The sequence below is a fragment of the Furipterus horrens genome, unplaced genomic scaffold (assembly GCF_987537825.1).
Source record: "Furipterus horrens unplaced genomic scaffold, mFurHor1.1.pri manual_scaffold_3, whole genome shotgun sequence".
Lineage (NCBI taxonomy): Eukaryota > Metazoa > Chordata > Mammalia > Chiroptera > Furipteridae > Furipterus > Furipterus horrens.
Window position 1 is genome coordinate 7,351,753 of NW_028327173.1, and position 15,693 is coordinate 7,367,445.

The 15,693-nt window shown below is 43.0% G+C and overlaps 1 protein-coding gene across 1 annotated transcript in view; it reads left to right on the plus strand.

The window, feature by feature from the left end:
* VPS13D (vacuolar protein sorting 13 homolog D) overlaps positions 1-15,693 on the plus strand; it is a 235,897-nt gene that overhangs the window by 116,151 nt on the left and 104,053 nt on the right. The window contains exons 53-60 of the mRNA XM_090268616.1: positions 1,217-1,340; positions 2,166-2,401; positions 5,588-5,696; positions 10,089-10,252; positions 11,312-11,420; positions 13,533-13,712; positions 14,538-14,654; positions 15,433-15,582. Coding sequence (XP_090124742.1) covers positions 1,217-1,340; positions 2,166-2,401; positions 5,588-5,696; positions 10,089-10,252; positions 11,312-11,420; positions 13,533-13,712; positions 14,538-14,654; positions 15,433-15,582 — 1,189 coding nt within the window. The remainder of the gene's footprint in view (positions 1-1,216; positions 1,341-2,165; positions 2,402-5,587; positions 5,697-10,088; positions 10,253-11,311; positions 11,421-13,532; positions 13,713-14,537; positions 14,655-15,432; positions 15,583-15,693) is intronic.

The following is a 15,693-nucleotide window of genomic DNA, read 5'->3' on the forward strand; positions in this document are numbered from 1 at the left end:
GGGGCCTAGAGCAGAAAAAACACATTTTTCTAAATAAATATACTAACATTACACACTGAAGAAATTTAATATTGATTTGTTTTCTAATAGTTCTTTAAAATGTCCTTCATAGCAATCCCCCTGCCCCGATCTAGGAGTAAGTCAAGGATCATGCCTTTCGTTTGGCCGCTGTATCTCCTCTCCTTTAATCTAGAACGGTCCTCTTGTTCTTTTTTGTCTTTATTGACATTGACACTCCAGATTCAAGCCAGTTTCTTATAGGACGTCTTATTTTCTGGATTTTCCCGATAGTTTCCTAATACAGGTTGGAGTCAAACATTTTGGTAAGGATACTACGTACGTTGCATTGTGTGTTTTCTATCGCGTCACATTGGGGGCCTGTGATGTGACGTGTGTTGGTCCCATTACCGATGTTGCTAAATTTGATCATTACTTGGTTAGGGTGGTATCTTAACAGGTCTCTCTTACAAAGTTACATTTTCTTCTTTGTAAACAAAAAACCCATTGGAGGGGGATCATTTGAGACAGTGCATATTTTCTGTTTCCTAAAAGCCTTTCAGTCAATGATTTGATGGTTCTTACCTGAATCCATTATTACATTGGTGGCTGCAAAATGGTGATTTTTCTAATTATCTCGTTTCTTCTATACTTACTAACTGATATTCTTCTGTAAAGAAGAGCTTTCTGTTCTGTCCGGTGATGTATCTATATTTAAATATACACACAGGCATGTACGCATACAAATATATGTAAATTGTGATCACGTCCTGGTGCCTCTGTTACACGGGATTCTTTCTCACCTGTCCCTGTCTTACAGGGAGAATCCTGGTTATCGATAACACCAATGTTTTAGTTTGAACCATATGGAATTGCCCTTTGTCCAGGTCAAAAGTAGTCTAGTATCAACAATTCTAGGTCCAGTTCAACCAGTATTTACTCCTTTGCTACACTGACACCATTATCCCAAGCAAACCCACTAAGTAAAATTTGTAGATCTTGCTGTGTGGTTACAATGTTCTGTTCAAAAGTTGCTTGAATAAATTCTTTTTTTTTCTGCGTGGTTATAGTGTCAATTCCTACCTTTTAAATTTGATCAAAGAACACACCGCAGGACTGATTGAGGTCCTGGCAATACCAGGACTGTGAGGAGGATGAGAGGACAGCGAGCTGTGACTTCTTCTTTTTATGCGGCCTCTTTTGTTTCCCTTTTCTGCAGAGACACCCTGGGGAAGTGCTTCTTCCTGCGCGTGGAAATCACGCTCCGAGGAGCCACCTATAGGGTCTCCTTCAGTGACACAGATCAGCTGCCGCCTCCTTTCCGAATCGACAACTTTTCTAAGGTATCAGGTGGCGTTTAGAGCCAGTTCGGCTGTTTCATATGCGGGAGGGTAGGGTGTGGACTGCCCATAAAACAGCGATGAAGTGCATTTTAAACTTGGGCATAAAAGAAGCCATATAGGGGTCTCTGTAGCTGGACAACTCTGGAAATCATTACCCTTAAGAAGCGGTCTCTGCTGGTTATTTTGATTGCTGGACAGCCATCTCCGCAAGTGACTTGGCAGCCCCAGGTGCTTATTACGATTGGATTGTTTGGGTGACATGGTGTCCCCGTTAGACGTTCCACACAGAGAGGGGAACTGGAGTCACACTGTCCAGTGAGAGCGGCGACAGTCCACTCCACAGTTGCTTAGTTACAGTGAGCATTTTTATAAACCTTACAAGCAGAGTCAAAATGGAAACCATTCGGTTCTGTTTTAAATTGTGCCTTTGAGGAACAGCATCTTATGTGATTTTCCGTAGCCGACTTCCAGCGTTTTTAGGCTTTTCTGTATTCAAAGTGCATCACAAGCGTGAGGGCAGAAGAGATGCCGTTGAAAGGATAGGATCGCTTTCCCTTGGCATTTGGTGGGGGGGGGGGGGGGGCAGCACTCCTTAAAGCCCTCTACCCAGCAGGCCACAGCCCGTGTCCTTTAACTGGTGGGCTCTTTGTAACCTGGAAGGTGATTAGACACCTGAAGAGGCAAGATGACGAACCTCCCTTGTGGTTGTGCCGTGTGTGGTTTCCCCTGGGGAGGATCTGGGGCTTCAGCCTGGGAAGCGCTGAATCCTACCCCAGGGACAGCGCCCTGAGTGAAAGCCCTCTTTCTGCTCTGCCGTTGCCGCAGGTCCCGGTTGTCTTTACGCAGCACGGCGTAGCCGAGCCCAGGCTCCGGACCGAGGTGAAGCCCCTGACTTCGTTGGACTACGCCTGGGACGAGCCCACCCTGCCACCTTTCATCACCCTGACCGTTAAAGGGGCAGGCTCCTCTGAAAGCAGCTGCAACATGAATGATTTCCAGGATAACCACCAGCTCTACTATGAGAACTTCATTTACATTGCTGCTACATATACCTTCTCCGGGTAATTCTGGGTTAAATTACCGTCCTTAGAAGGCAGAGGGCTCTAATTATTAACTGGTTTTACACTAAGCAGTTTTCAGGAGGCCAGAGGATAAAGGAAGATTCCTTCCATTCTTTAGCAAATCCTAGGCTCAGGATCTTTCTTGAGAAATCTTTAGTCTAAACCCTTGTCTTCTGGCTAGGTTAAAACTTATCCAAAGAGGCAAGAGTCTTCTCTTTTAAAGATCTCCCCAATAATCCCTGCAAGTATTTAATAACTCCTTCATTAGATGTTGTTCTTATAATATCTTAAATTCCTCTTACTTTGAAGTGTTCTTTTCATGTATTTTAAAAACCTTTTGCTGCTATTTTTAAGTTTGTTTTATCTCTTTCCTCTTTGAAACTGACTAATCTTCATCATAATTATTCAAATCATCATTTTGATTCCCCTCTCCCATTGAGAATACTGATTAAACAGATACTTCGGGGTCTATCATAATAGTCACCCAAAGCCAAGCAAAGTGGCTTAACTTGGCGGTAATTCCAATTGCCTTAGAATTATCATCTTCACCGATCTCTGACTAGTTGTATTTAGAAAACTCAGGTGAAGAATAGGCATTTATTCTAATTCTCCTGTGAGATTGGTGCATAGATTGGCACGTACAGATTCAGAACATTGGACTTTCAAAACGTAGTCATTCCACCAACCCGTAGTAAAATTTATTGTTTCTGTGTTGCATACAAGTCCAGTTTTAAAAATTTATCCATGAAAATAGCTGAATCTTTAGCGTAACAAATACAGACCACTGGATGAACAGCACACGTCAAGTCAAAGTTCTTTCCAAAACATTCCGAATAATTTTGCATATTTTTATGTGTGCCTGAGGCCCACAAAGTAACCTCTGGGTCTGAGTGGTGTCGCTCTCCTCTGCCAAGAGTCCACATTTGCCCAGGAATGAAGTAAAGGGCCATTGTGGCTTAGCCTGCCCTTCTTTTCCTTGCCTGTCGCAGGTCTCCTGGGTACCGCTGGTGCTGGGATGCTTATCTTGCTGTGGTTCAGTCAGTCCTGTTTGCTTCTTTTTAGAGATTAGGACACTCAACAGTGTGACATACTTAAGGTTTTAGTGCCTGAAAAACCAGTTCTTAACCCAGTTGCTAATCGTGTTTTTCCCTTAATGTTCTTATGTTAAATTCCAGCGGTTACTAAACTCTTTCACTGAAGAATCCTAATGGAGGCTTAGGAGTTTAAAGGGTTGAGCAGATAGGGAGCAGATACAAAGAGAGGGTCCTGGGAATCTTGGTGTGCTAAGAGGTTGAGTCATCTTTTGAAGTACATTATATGCTCTTTCTTTGCATTTTTGAGAAGAACTAATGAAGGGAGGATGACTAGTTTGTTTTTGTTTTTTTATTTTAAATTGTGACGAAAGGCACATAACATAAAAGTAACCGTTTTAAAGTAAACAATTCAGTGGCATTTTACTGCATTCATGATGCTGTGCAGCCAGCCTGTCTAGGGCCGAAACATTTCCATCCCCCTAAAAAGAAACCCCAGAGCCGTTAAGTAGTGGCTCCCCCTTACCCTCTTCTCCTAGCCCCTGGCAACCACCAGCCTGTTTCCAGTTTCTGAGGATTTATCCCAGATATTTCACATAAATTGAATCATAAAACATGTCGCCTATTGTGTCTGGCTTCTTTCATTCAGCATAATGTTTTCAAGATTCATTGCAGCGCACGTCACTACTTTATTCCTGTGACGGCTGAGTAATATTCCACTGGGTGGACGTACCGCGTTCTGCGAACAGTGCCATGATCGCCATGCCTGTACCTGTATTTGTTTAAGGACCCGTTTTTCATTCTTTTGTCTGTATACCTAGGAGTGGAATTGCTGGGTTCTCTGGTGATTGCACGACTAGCTTTTTGAGGACCCACTATACTGTTTTCCTCAGGAACTGAACCCGTTTACATTCCCACAAGCTAGGCGCAAGGGTTCCAGCTCCTCCTCATCCGCGGCAGCTTGTTATTTCTGCTTTGTTTTATTTTTAACTGTAACCATCCTGCTGGGTTTAGTGGTATCCCGTTGTGTTTTTGATTTGTATTTCCTTAATAACCAATCATGCCGAGGATCTTTTCATGTGCTTATTGGTCATTTGTAGCTCTCTTGAGAAATGTCTATTTAAGTCTCTGCCCAGTTTAAAATTTGACTTTTCTGCCTTTTTGTTAAATTTTAACCATTCTTTGTATGATAAGGGTACAAATCCCATACAAGATATATGATTAGCAGGTATCTTTTTCTATTCTGTGGATTGTGGATCGTCATTTTGCTTTCTTGATGGTGTCCTTTGAAGGACAAACGTTTTAAATTTTGTCGAAATTTAATTTACCTATTTTTTTACTTGTGCTTTTGATGTCATGAAAACTAGTTTCTTAAAAAAATTGATTTTAGAGAAAGAGAAACATTGTTCCACCCATTTATGAACTCATTAGTTGATTCTTATATGTGCCCTGATTGGGGATTAAGCCGGAGCTCTAACCAACTGAGCAACCAAGCCAGGGCTCATGAAAACCAGTTTTTAATTCTGAATTTATCAGCCCTTTATTTATTTATTTATTTTTTAATGATAAAGATTAATGGAAACAGGAGAATAATCTAAACAAAATCTCATTGAAATACCTTGAAGTGTAGTTAGGCTACAATATTCCATAAAGCTTAGGATTCTTGAGCCGCAGCGGAACAGCGTGACTGAATTGGAGAAGGTGATTGTGAGCCCTTTGCTCTCCTTCCATCTCAGAGGGACTTCTGGCTTCCTACCGAGACGTGGGGACGCAGTGACGCTGATCTGCTGGCAGAGAGGAGAGCGAATTCTTGGACCCTTAGAACGTCTGGCTTTGTTTTTTGATTCTTGGCCTCCAAAGATATATAGTCGTCCTTTTACATCTGAATGTTAAGCCGCTGAAATTATTAGGAGAGGGGAAATGTCAGAGTGTGGCTTCTGACAAATGAATCTTTGAACTGTGCAGGAAAACACCACAGCCTTGATCTTTCTGCAACTGAGTCGGACTCTTTTTTCTATGATTTAAAAATCAATCTCTTCCTTACAGTGGAGGTTTTAGGCATTTACTTATGAGTCCTTAAATACATGTGTGAGTATACGTATATACATCTGTGTGTGCACAAGTGTATAAATTATAATTCTTTAAAAATTTCTAGTTTACAGGAGGGGACAGGAAGGCCTGTGGCTTCCAACAAGGCTGTTACCTGTGCAGAGCTCGTCTTAGATGTCTCACCAAAGACACAAAGGGTCATTTTGAAGAAGAAGGTAAGCAGGCTTAGGATTGGAGTTTAGAATGAAAGATTTTCAGTGTGCAAGAAACTCAGGTCCTCTAGTCTGACCGCTCATTTCACAGCCAGAGAGACAGAGACTGGCTGAAAGACTTGCTCGGGGCGGGAGGGCGCAGCCTGGACCCGAGTCCCACCGCACCTGCGCTGCGAGGGCCACGCCCTTGCCATCTTCGATGCCCTTTTTGGAAAATGTGATTCTTGGACTTATTTTTCCAAATTTATGATGTCATTTTTATGACTCTGTTTTTCTTTTGTAATACTGCCCAGTCTTCTTTTTCCTAAACTGAATGGAAAAATGATCAAACTGTCAGTTTTTTCCCTTTTTATGCTGACATACTTTTCAGGTCAGTTTAGGGAAATGTTTACGCTAAACACAGAAGTGCAGAAGTCACTTTAAGAGAAAGGAGCTCACCAGCTCTGCATGAAACACATGGACTTGAGGGATGTGTTCTGAAGATTTTCCATAATGGAAATCACATTACCCACAACCCACCCTGGCAGAGGATGGCTGCTCACTGCCTAAGTGGCCCTAACGCTGACAAGCATGGCTTTGTATCACCCGAAGTGGTATACGTGTGGCGGTAACACAAATTGTTTATGATTCATTGGGCTTTGGAGTTACATAACTCTTATTGAATTTTTAATTGGGGGAGTAGATTCAAATTATTTTAAATTTTGCACAAGTGAAGCTTTAATGCATATGTTTCTAATTCAGCTTTATATTTTTTAATAGCTTAGCTGGGATATAATTTATATACTATACAAATTACCCACTTAAAATATGCAATTAAGTGGTTCATAGTATATCCACAGACATGTGCAGCCATTACCACACTCAGTTTTAGAACATATTCATAACCCCGAGAAGACACTCTGTATCTGTTAGCTATCACCCCCATATCCCCTTACTCCCAGCCCTAAACAATCACTAATCTATGCTACATTCTGTCTCAAGACTTCCACGTGAATTGTCTTGTATGAGTGGCTTCTTTTGCTTAGACTCATGTTTTCAGGGTTCACCCATCTACCCATCTATCGATATTTCTACATGTATTTTTATGTAACCAGCTCAAAGCCACATGATTCAGATTTCCTTAAAATGTTATCACGCTCTTATTTAAGGCTCTGCATGTGTGTGGGATACGTTTTAGAACCAAGACTTGGGAATGGTGATGAGGAAAGAGACCATTGGTCGTAGTGATCAAAAGTAAACAATTTTTGAGGCTTTTATTGAGAATTTTCAAAAGCAATAATCTGAAGATGAAAGTAGCAAATCTGATGGACTCAAGTGAATTGAAAACAAATGGAAGAACTCTTGGAAATGATATTGTCAGATGACTTTCAAAGGGTATTCAAGTTCATGAGGCTATTACGGTGAATGAAAACTAACTCAGGTATAAGATGATTTATTACATGTGTTATGATCACCAGGTATGGCCTGGTCAGCAAAACATAAATAATAAATGTATGTGTGATGTCTAAGGGCCAGGTACCTGTTAAGCAGACAAAACCAGATTTTTAAAAATTAAGTGCAAAAAAGCATTTTAAATAAGATTTTATAACTTACAGTTATTTCCCTTAATGAGGATGAAAACTGGTACCTAGGAGGGCGGGTGATAAGTTACGCAGACGTCTAAAAGTATGCAAAGTTCCATGAGTTGGTGTTAGGAAACGGACCCGTGGTCTTTAATAGGAGACCAGGAGTAGAGTTTGAAATCTTAGGTTTCTGTTTGGCTGATTGTTTTTTTTTTTTTACTCTTTAGTTTGAAAGAAGCTCAGATTTACAGATAAATTGGCAGAAAGTCTGTAGAAGTGATGCTGTGATTTTGATGTGTCCTCTGACTGGGGATGTGAACTGTAGCCCTTACTTAAGGGGGCATCTCCCATCCTTCTTCACCATGAAGTGAAGGTTCTCTTTTCCCCTTGTATTTAGTAAATATTTTGTGCAGAGGTGCTTTGAGACTCTAAGTGTCCAGTTTCTCATCAGATTTTCTATTTATATAGGCATTAACTTGAACTTCCATTAACAAAATACAATAGACTGGATGACTTCAACAGAATGGGAATTTATTTCTTACAGTTTCAGAGGCAGGGAAGCCCAAGATGAGGGTGCTGGCTAGTCCGGCTCCCTGGTGAGGGTCCTCTTCTTTGCTTGTAGACTAATTGTGCCTTCTCGTTGTGCCCTCAAATGGCAGGGGGTGAGGGACCAGATAGCAAGCCCTTTGGTGTCTTTTCTCATAAGGGTGCTACTTCCACTTACGACCTCACCTGAGCCTAATTTATAACCCAGAGGCCCCTGTCCCCAAATACCATCACAATTGCAGGTATGGTCTTCAACGTAAGGATGGGGGGGCGTGGGGTATAATTCAGTCCTTAGCATTATGTATGTCTCTGTGGGTTCCTGACTTATTCAGTGTGTTCTTGTTACTGTCAGTAATTTTTATGCTCAATTCCCGTATTGGGCCAATAGGAGCTGCTTTTACCTTCTGTGTCTTTTCGGATAGGCCTCTCATCCCTTGAGCACTTTCTTACTTTCTGACACAGCAGGGTATTTCGGGCTTATCCTGCACTCTCCCCGTGGCACATGCATTCACCCGCCCCCCGGCCTTCTGCCTTCTTCAGCCTCATCTGAAGGTTTTAGGACTAGATGGTGAGGGAAAGGGGAGGAGGACCGGAGAGAGAATGGGGCATCGCAGGGTCTTAAATGCAGGTTTTACTAGCTTGCAGGCGGCGGAGGACTCCCTGTAAGAACACTTGGCTTCACCTGGGCCTCTGTGCTTTGAGTCCTGATCGGGAACTGCTGCAGGACCACCGAGCTGCCGCTTCCTGTGGTGTGGTGCTGCGGCTAGAAGTGCTTTCTTCTGGGAGCAGAGAAGTCAGCACGTGGGGATCGCAGATGCAGACCGTTCAGTGTCGTCTCTTGTGACAGACGCAGGAGGCAGGAGCACGCAGTAGAAAGAGCATCATGTCTGTCTAGGTTTGAGCTCTGGCTCTGTCCCTCAGAGGTCGATGCTATCTGGTATTCACAGTCCTCACTGAGCCTCATTTTTCTGCTTCTCCCAGGTTTGTGAGACCAGCTAAGATAATGGACATAAAGTGCCACGGAAAGACATGTAACCGTAACAATACAGTAAACATTTGCTGAAGCCGTACCCTGTGCCAAGTGCCTTGTAGTTATTACTCTTATCACAGGAAACCTAAGAGGTAGCTTATTTCCCGCCTTCGACAGATGAGAACGCCGGCGCTCTGAGGGGTGTAGTCACTTGTCCAAGGTCACTTGGCTAGTAACGGTGTGGCTGGGTTTCAAACCCTGGCGTATGAGTCAGCCTTTATGTTACTTTGTTAGTTGTTACTTTGTAGCATATACGACAGAAATAGTCTCTCCAGCACAGAGGCAGCAGGTGGATGGGCCTGTGGTACCCAGAAGTGTCTGGTGCTCTGGAGGGGCATCCACCAGGCGGGAGTGGGTGTGACCCTGGCAGGCCTAGTTGGAGTGTAGGTCCCCACAGAGAGTGTTCTAAATGACTGCGTGGTATGGCGTGGAACCGTGTGGATTGTGTTAGAACAGCTAAGCACGTCAGCTCTGGGGGCGGGCTGCCAGCGGGCCACCCCTACTAGTTGTGTGACCGTGGGGAGAAGTTTCTTTTTCTCGCTGAGCCTTAACTTCTCACTTGGAAGTGAGAATAATGAACAGTATGTACCTCATCGGCTGAAGAGTAAGTGAGTTACCTACATGTAAATCCATGGGACAGTGGCTGGCACATAGTAAATTATCAATAAATATTATTATTATTATTGCTTGAATATAGTGGATTGCACAGACTTCCATGGATTGACCTGGAAGTCCAAGTGCTTTTTATAGAGTATTTAGAATTAACAGCAACAAACTTAGTAACTTTGGAATACCATCAACTTAATATTCAAATACAATCAACATATCAATTTGGTATACTTTCATTATAAGCATGGGGCGGGGTAAGATTTCTGGCAATTATGAGGATTGCCAGTGATCGGATATTGAGACTGTCCCATATACTTTGTCTAATGGACTCACTCTTTGAGGTAAGAGCACCCAAGAGTCACTATTTGGAACAGTTATTATAGCAAAAGAGCTAGTGGAGGTGATCGGCCTAAACTTCACCTGACCTAGCTTCCTCAGAAAATATTTTTTTATTTTACATTATTTGTAATTTTTGCTTACTTGGTTCCAGAGTGTAGCCTGTTTCATCCTAAGTGCAACCAGGGATTAAAAGCAATGGCAGTTTGCAGTCAGCACTTCCGTGCCGTGGAAGGTGTCTTTCAGCCTAGTTCCTACCTGAGAGCCCAGCCCTTACGTGGAGCGTGGTGGCTCCTTCTGTGTCGCCCGCAGGAGCCCGGGAAGCGCTCTCAGCTGTGGAGGATGACGGGGACAGGCGTGCTGGCCCACGAGGGCTCGTCAGTGCCTCACAACCCCAGTAGGCCCTCGGCCACCCGCTCCGCCGAGGGGTCCGCCGTCTTAGACATCGCCGGGCTTGCCGCAGTAACTGACAACAGGTAATTTTCTGGGCAGTGTTTTAAAAAAGAGATTGTATTTATTTATTCTTAGAGAGAGGGGAATGGAGAGAGAAGGAGAGGGAGAGAAACATCCATCGGTTGCCTCTTATACATGCCCCAACTCGGGACCTGTGCCCTGAGTGGGGATTGAACCAGTGACCTTTCACTTTGTGGGGACAATGCCCAACCAGCTGAGCCACACTGGTCACGGCTTCTGGGCAAATTTTGATTCAAGTTCATTGCTTTCAAATTCAGACTCGGAGGAAATCTACGGCAAAAAGCAAGAGTCTATAAATGAAGTAGGAATTTATATTTTTAAACTTGCCGTTGTCCTCAGTGACAGAAACCTGTTGCATTCCCCAGCATGAGCATTGGGCCTTTATTTTATTTTATTTTATTTTTTAAATCTATTATGGGTAGGCCCGTGGAGATGTTTAAAATTCAGGCAGTGAGGATATGTTATGAAAAGTGAATGTTTCTTTCTCTGTCCCCATATACCCTCCCTCCACCTCCCCCCACCTCAATTCAGCTCCTTAACTTTGAATAAATTATGGCATTTGCCTGTTTTTTGGTTTCTCCGAAATCGGTGTATTTGTTTCCAGTTAATATCTTATTTATTTCCAGAGGGACTTTAGATGACTTACAAGTGAAAACCCAATGTAAATAAATGTACTTGGAGATAAAACAGAGCAAGGGCTATAGAAAATATTTTTAAATGTATCAGACAACCCTTCTCACACTGCACAACAGCTCATCATTGAGAGAACGCAAGAACCTCTATGATTGTATATATAAATAGTGAATACTATATATAAATATATATAACGACTCCTTCAAGTATTACTGTTACCTTGTGTCCCCCTTTACGTTGCTTTCCATTTTGCTTTACTCCCCTGTCCCCACTGAGATTCCCAGCTACCGCGGGCTGCAAGCTCACTGCCCCTAAGACTTTAAGGGTAGGGGTATTGGAAGGAAGAAGAGTAAAACCATGACCCTGGTGTACTCTTCAGGCCTGAAATGTGTGACTCAGAGGGCTCACGGCCTCCTCCTTTATCCCAGGTATGAGCCGCTGATGCTAAGGAAGCCTGATCGCAGGCGAAGCACGACCCAGACGTGGAGTTTCCGCGACGGGAGACTCACCTGCGGGCTGCACGGGCTGGTTGTCCAGGTCCGTTGGCTTTGACCTCCTCAGGGGCAGTTAGCCGTGGTTGAGCCTCTTTGAAACCAAGTCTCAAGATACACGTGACAGGCTGTTTTCATGGAGAGAACTAATTGCAGAGCAAATATGTCGTATCTCGTTTTATTAGGGAAGCCAGGAAACTTTGTTGTGCATTTGTGTGCATTTATATGGGAGATGTTGTTGAAGGTGACCTATAAGAAATGTATGAGGAATGGTTGCCTCTGAGTGGTGGGATTTTATAATTGGCTTAGTTGGATTTTTTTTCTTTGACATAAATTACTTATGTAATTTTAAGAAGAAGGAAAGAAAAATGTCAGCTGAAAAAGCCCACCATTACGTGAGATGGGTTAGTTTGAGACCTGTGAAGTTAGTATGATGGCTACAAGAGTCTTTTGTAAAGTGTTCTCAGAGATGGTGAGTAATCATGGGCTCTTGATTCTGTTTATTTCTGCGTTCTTAGCTGTGCTCCAATAAGCATTTAATTGTAGCAGATGTCAGAATGAAGATGGCTGCAATCAGTTCCCCCTGTCCTCTCCTCAGCCAGTCTACCCATGACGAGCTCCCAAGTACGTTAGAAGCAAATCCATTTGGAAAATGACCAGGAGTCTGATTTTCGGCCCTAGACCTCAGGCCAGGAATGCGACCGTGGAACTGAGCTGAGGGGATAGGAAGGTGTCTCAGAGGTTTGGGCTGTAGCAGAACAACGGGTGTGACTGCGTGCAGTTCTGCCTCGACCCGGGGTTTTACCCAAAAGGTCAACACTAGGACATTAGGCCCCGGCCGGAGAACTCTTGGTGTGTTTGTTCCTGGTGGAAAGCATGCTGTCCTTCTATAATGGGAGATTGTTCTCCCGGATAGCGGGCGAAACTGTAAGGAGCCTCCAAGTGCTATTTGGTGAGATTTATTTTCTTTATCTCTATTGCCCTCAGCTTTTTTCATCAAAGACAAGCTGCTTACTTATATGAAACACACATCTGGAATGGATTTGTGTTTCTCAATTAGCAATACAATTCAGACTTCTAGAGGCAAAAGAGGGCTTGTTATAATGTTGGGTTCTGAGTCTGACCCTGACTTTACTTCTGGTTTGTTTCTCAGGCCCATGTAATTCCGACTCTCTTAGAGCGTTTCCCCCCGAAAATACCTTTCGGTGTTTATTGTTTCTCGAATCTATTTTATCATTTCTCTGGTTGTGAATGACCCAATAATGACAGTATTCAGCAGAGCAGAGTGTTTTGTGGTAGGGAAATAAGTTTATTTCAATTGTATGATTCTGAATAAAGTAATCATAGGGGTTATAACGCTTCCTAACGCCGCCCTTATAAGGTTGTGTATTCGCTTTCTCCCTGCACTTACAACAGTCACGAAAGCTTTCTCCATGTTGAAATCTGTCCTGTGAAGCCAGTTCAAAGTATCCTTTTCATTACTCATTATTTAAAAATTAACAAAAGGGATCTGGATACCCCAGCCCCGTCTGTGTTCGCCCCTCGGCGTCATCCTGTAGACTTGCGTTTTACGCGGGGCCTGCAGCCAGGAGGTCCTTCTCTGCCAAGGCCTGAGTAGCGGGGCCTCAGATGGCATTCCCAGCCTCCTGGTTCCGAAGAGGCGCCCCCTTTTGGGTATTTGGGCTGGGTGTTCATCCCTAGGCTTGCTTGGGGAAGTTTTCTCAACTCTAGAATTTGCTTCTTATTGGAAAGCTGAGTGATGGTGATAATTGCTTCATTCTCCGATTGTTTCAGTTTTTAAGCAAGCCCCAATGGGAACACTCAAAGAAACGGGGCTGTTGGCACTTGTTTTTTAAAGCTATTTTTAATGACTAGAAGTTATTACTATGTGAAAGTACTCTATTCATGGAACTCCCTTACTCAGAATTCTCTCGATTCACACAGCGTAATTTTCTGTTTTGCCCAAGTGATTCTACTGTTTTACATCCTCCATAAAGCTGGGGCAGGGGTGGGGGAAGCTAATGCTTCGCTATACATCGAACATGACTCTTCAAAAGAGAATTTAAATTTGGTAACTTGTTTCAAATGACATGTTAAATTGTCAAAGTCAATGCCTTTACTGTCGTCTTTTCTTACATATGTTAACTCCATATTGTAGGCCAAAGGGGGACTTTCTGGTTTGGTTGATGGAGCCGAAGTTGTTCTTGGTCCTGACACGTCCATGGAGTTTTTGGGGCCAGTTCCACCTGAACAACAATTTATTAACCAAAAAATGAGGCCTGGTTCTGGAATGTTATCCATCAGAGTCATCCCGGACGGGCCAACCAGAGCTCTCCAGGTACTAATTTATCTTAAAACTGACACGAAAGAATCTCACTGTGTCCCCCCCGTGGTTAGTAGTTCAGTGAATATTTATTGAATGATTTTTGCTGCATATGAAGATACAGTGTCTTCATTTATGAAGTGGGGATAAGATCTACCTCACAGAGTTGTTAGAAGAATTAAAGTATAAGTGAATATATGATGATATAAAACATAAGTATGAGAATTGAAGACAATGCAGTGTAATTGGGGCTCTCTGAGATGGTGCATCATAACCCATATTACAGTATTCCCTCACTTATCGCGGGTATTACATTCTAGACCTGCCCCCTGCGAAGTAGGAACCTTACATTTATTTTACACTCCTAAACCTACGTCACTTTAACAACATACGTATACAGTACCGCAAAATCCCGCGATAGAGCGAAAAATCCGCAATAAATAATTAAATATAATATTTAAAAAAATCCTGCGATACAGTGAGGCCGCGATAAGTGAACCGTAATATAGAGGGACTACTGTACCTCTTTAAAAAGCATCCTTCTTTTAGGCAAAATTAAGTTGAGGTTTGCATATTTTGGCTTGAGCTATAATTCTAAATTACCAATGGATGCCTAACCCCACTGTAAGAGGCTTGCAAGGTCTACAGTGTGGCGTCTGCCCTGGAGACTTAAAATAAGTTTGCTTCGATTTTACATAAATCTTACCCTAGCAGCGCTGGGGAAACCACTGACGACCGCAGGGTTATTGAGCATATAGTGAGTTCTGACCGACACGGTTGACCTGGAAGGGGCTTTGCTGTGTATGAGCCCTCTTAGTGCACTGTTCTGTTTGACCTCAGATAACAGACTTCTCCCAGCGGAAGAGCGACCGTTCATCATACGAAATGGATGAACTTCCTGTTACTGAGCAAGAGCTGCAGAAATTAAAGAATCCAGACAAAGAGCAGGAGCTGGAGGTAAGTTTTAAGCCTTGCAGATTCACTTCTTTAGCGTGAATTTGGTTAGAATTTTGCTCTGGGCTGTTCTCAGTTTAGGCCTTCCCCTTCCTTTCCTCCCTCTGTGAGTTACAAATGCAGGTGTGGCTTCACAGTGTTCAGTGTTATCACAACATGGATGTGTGAGTATGTTAATTAAGTGACAGCTAAAGTCAAAACAGAATGTGGCCGGTGTTGATAAATTAAGACAGCAGTAAACAAAGCTACACTATTTGAATTTAAAGAGGAATAGAGGTGGAGAATAAATAAGATGGGTTTTTTGGGTGGACGGACCCCAGCTGATTCTGACATCTTTCCCCTCTCCCTGCGTGGGCGTTAAGAAGAACGTGAAAGATTTGAAAAGGAACATGAGAAAGCACACTTAATAGATATTTACCCAGTGATTTTTAAAAATCAAATCCCTGTATGTAAAGCACTGTGTTAGGTGTTATGATAGTTCAGTCTAACTTAAGAGCTTATATCCCAAATAGGAAGAAAGGTTGCCTAATAATTATTTTCCTATAAAGAAGTGCAGAATGCCATCAGTACTCCGATACAGGCGTTACCATATCCCTCTAGAGCTCTTGTTGGGTGGGGACATGATGGAATTGGAGGCATCAAGGTGAATAACATGACCCTCAAGGATTTTCATTTGCTCAGAGGTGCACTAGAGGGATTTAAACCGATTTACTTCCTTATACTCTCCTGGCTACCTCAAGCCCTGTTTTAAACTGTGGGCCATATTTTGGTTTCCTTTCAGGTGCTTGTGAAGTTAGAAGGTGGAATTGGGCTGTCCTTAATTAATAAAGTCCCAGAAGAACTGGTCTTTGCAAGTCTTACGGGAATCAATGTTCACTACACACAGCTGGCAACCAGTCACATGCTTGAACTCAGCATACAGGACGTACAGGTAAGGGGCCGGGGGAGGTTAGAGCTTGTTTATCTTCTTGTGTTCTTGCTGAACACCCAACCAGATCCAGGCGTTAGGTGTTCTAAAAACTTCCGTGCTTTGGCAGAAGTA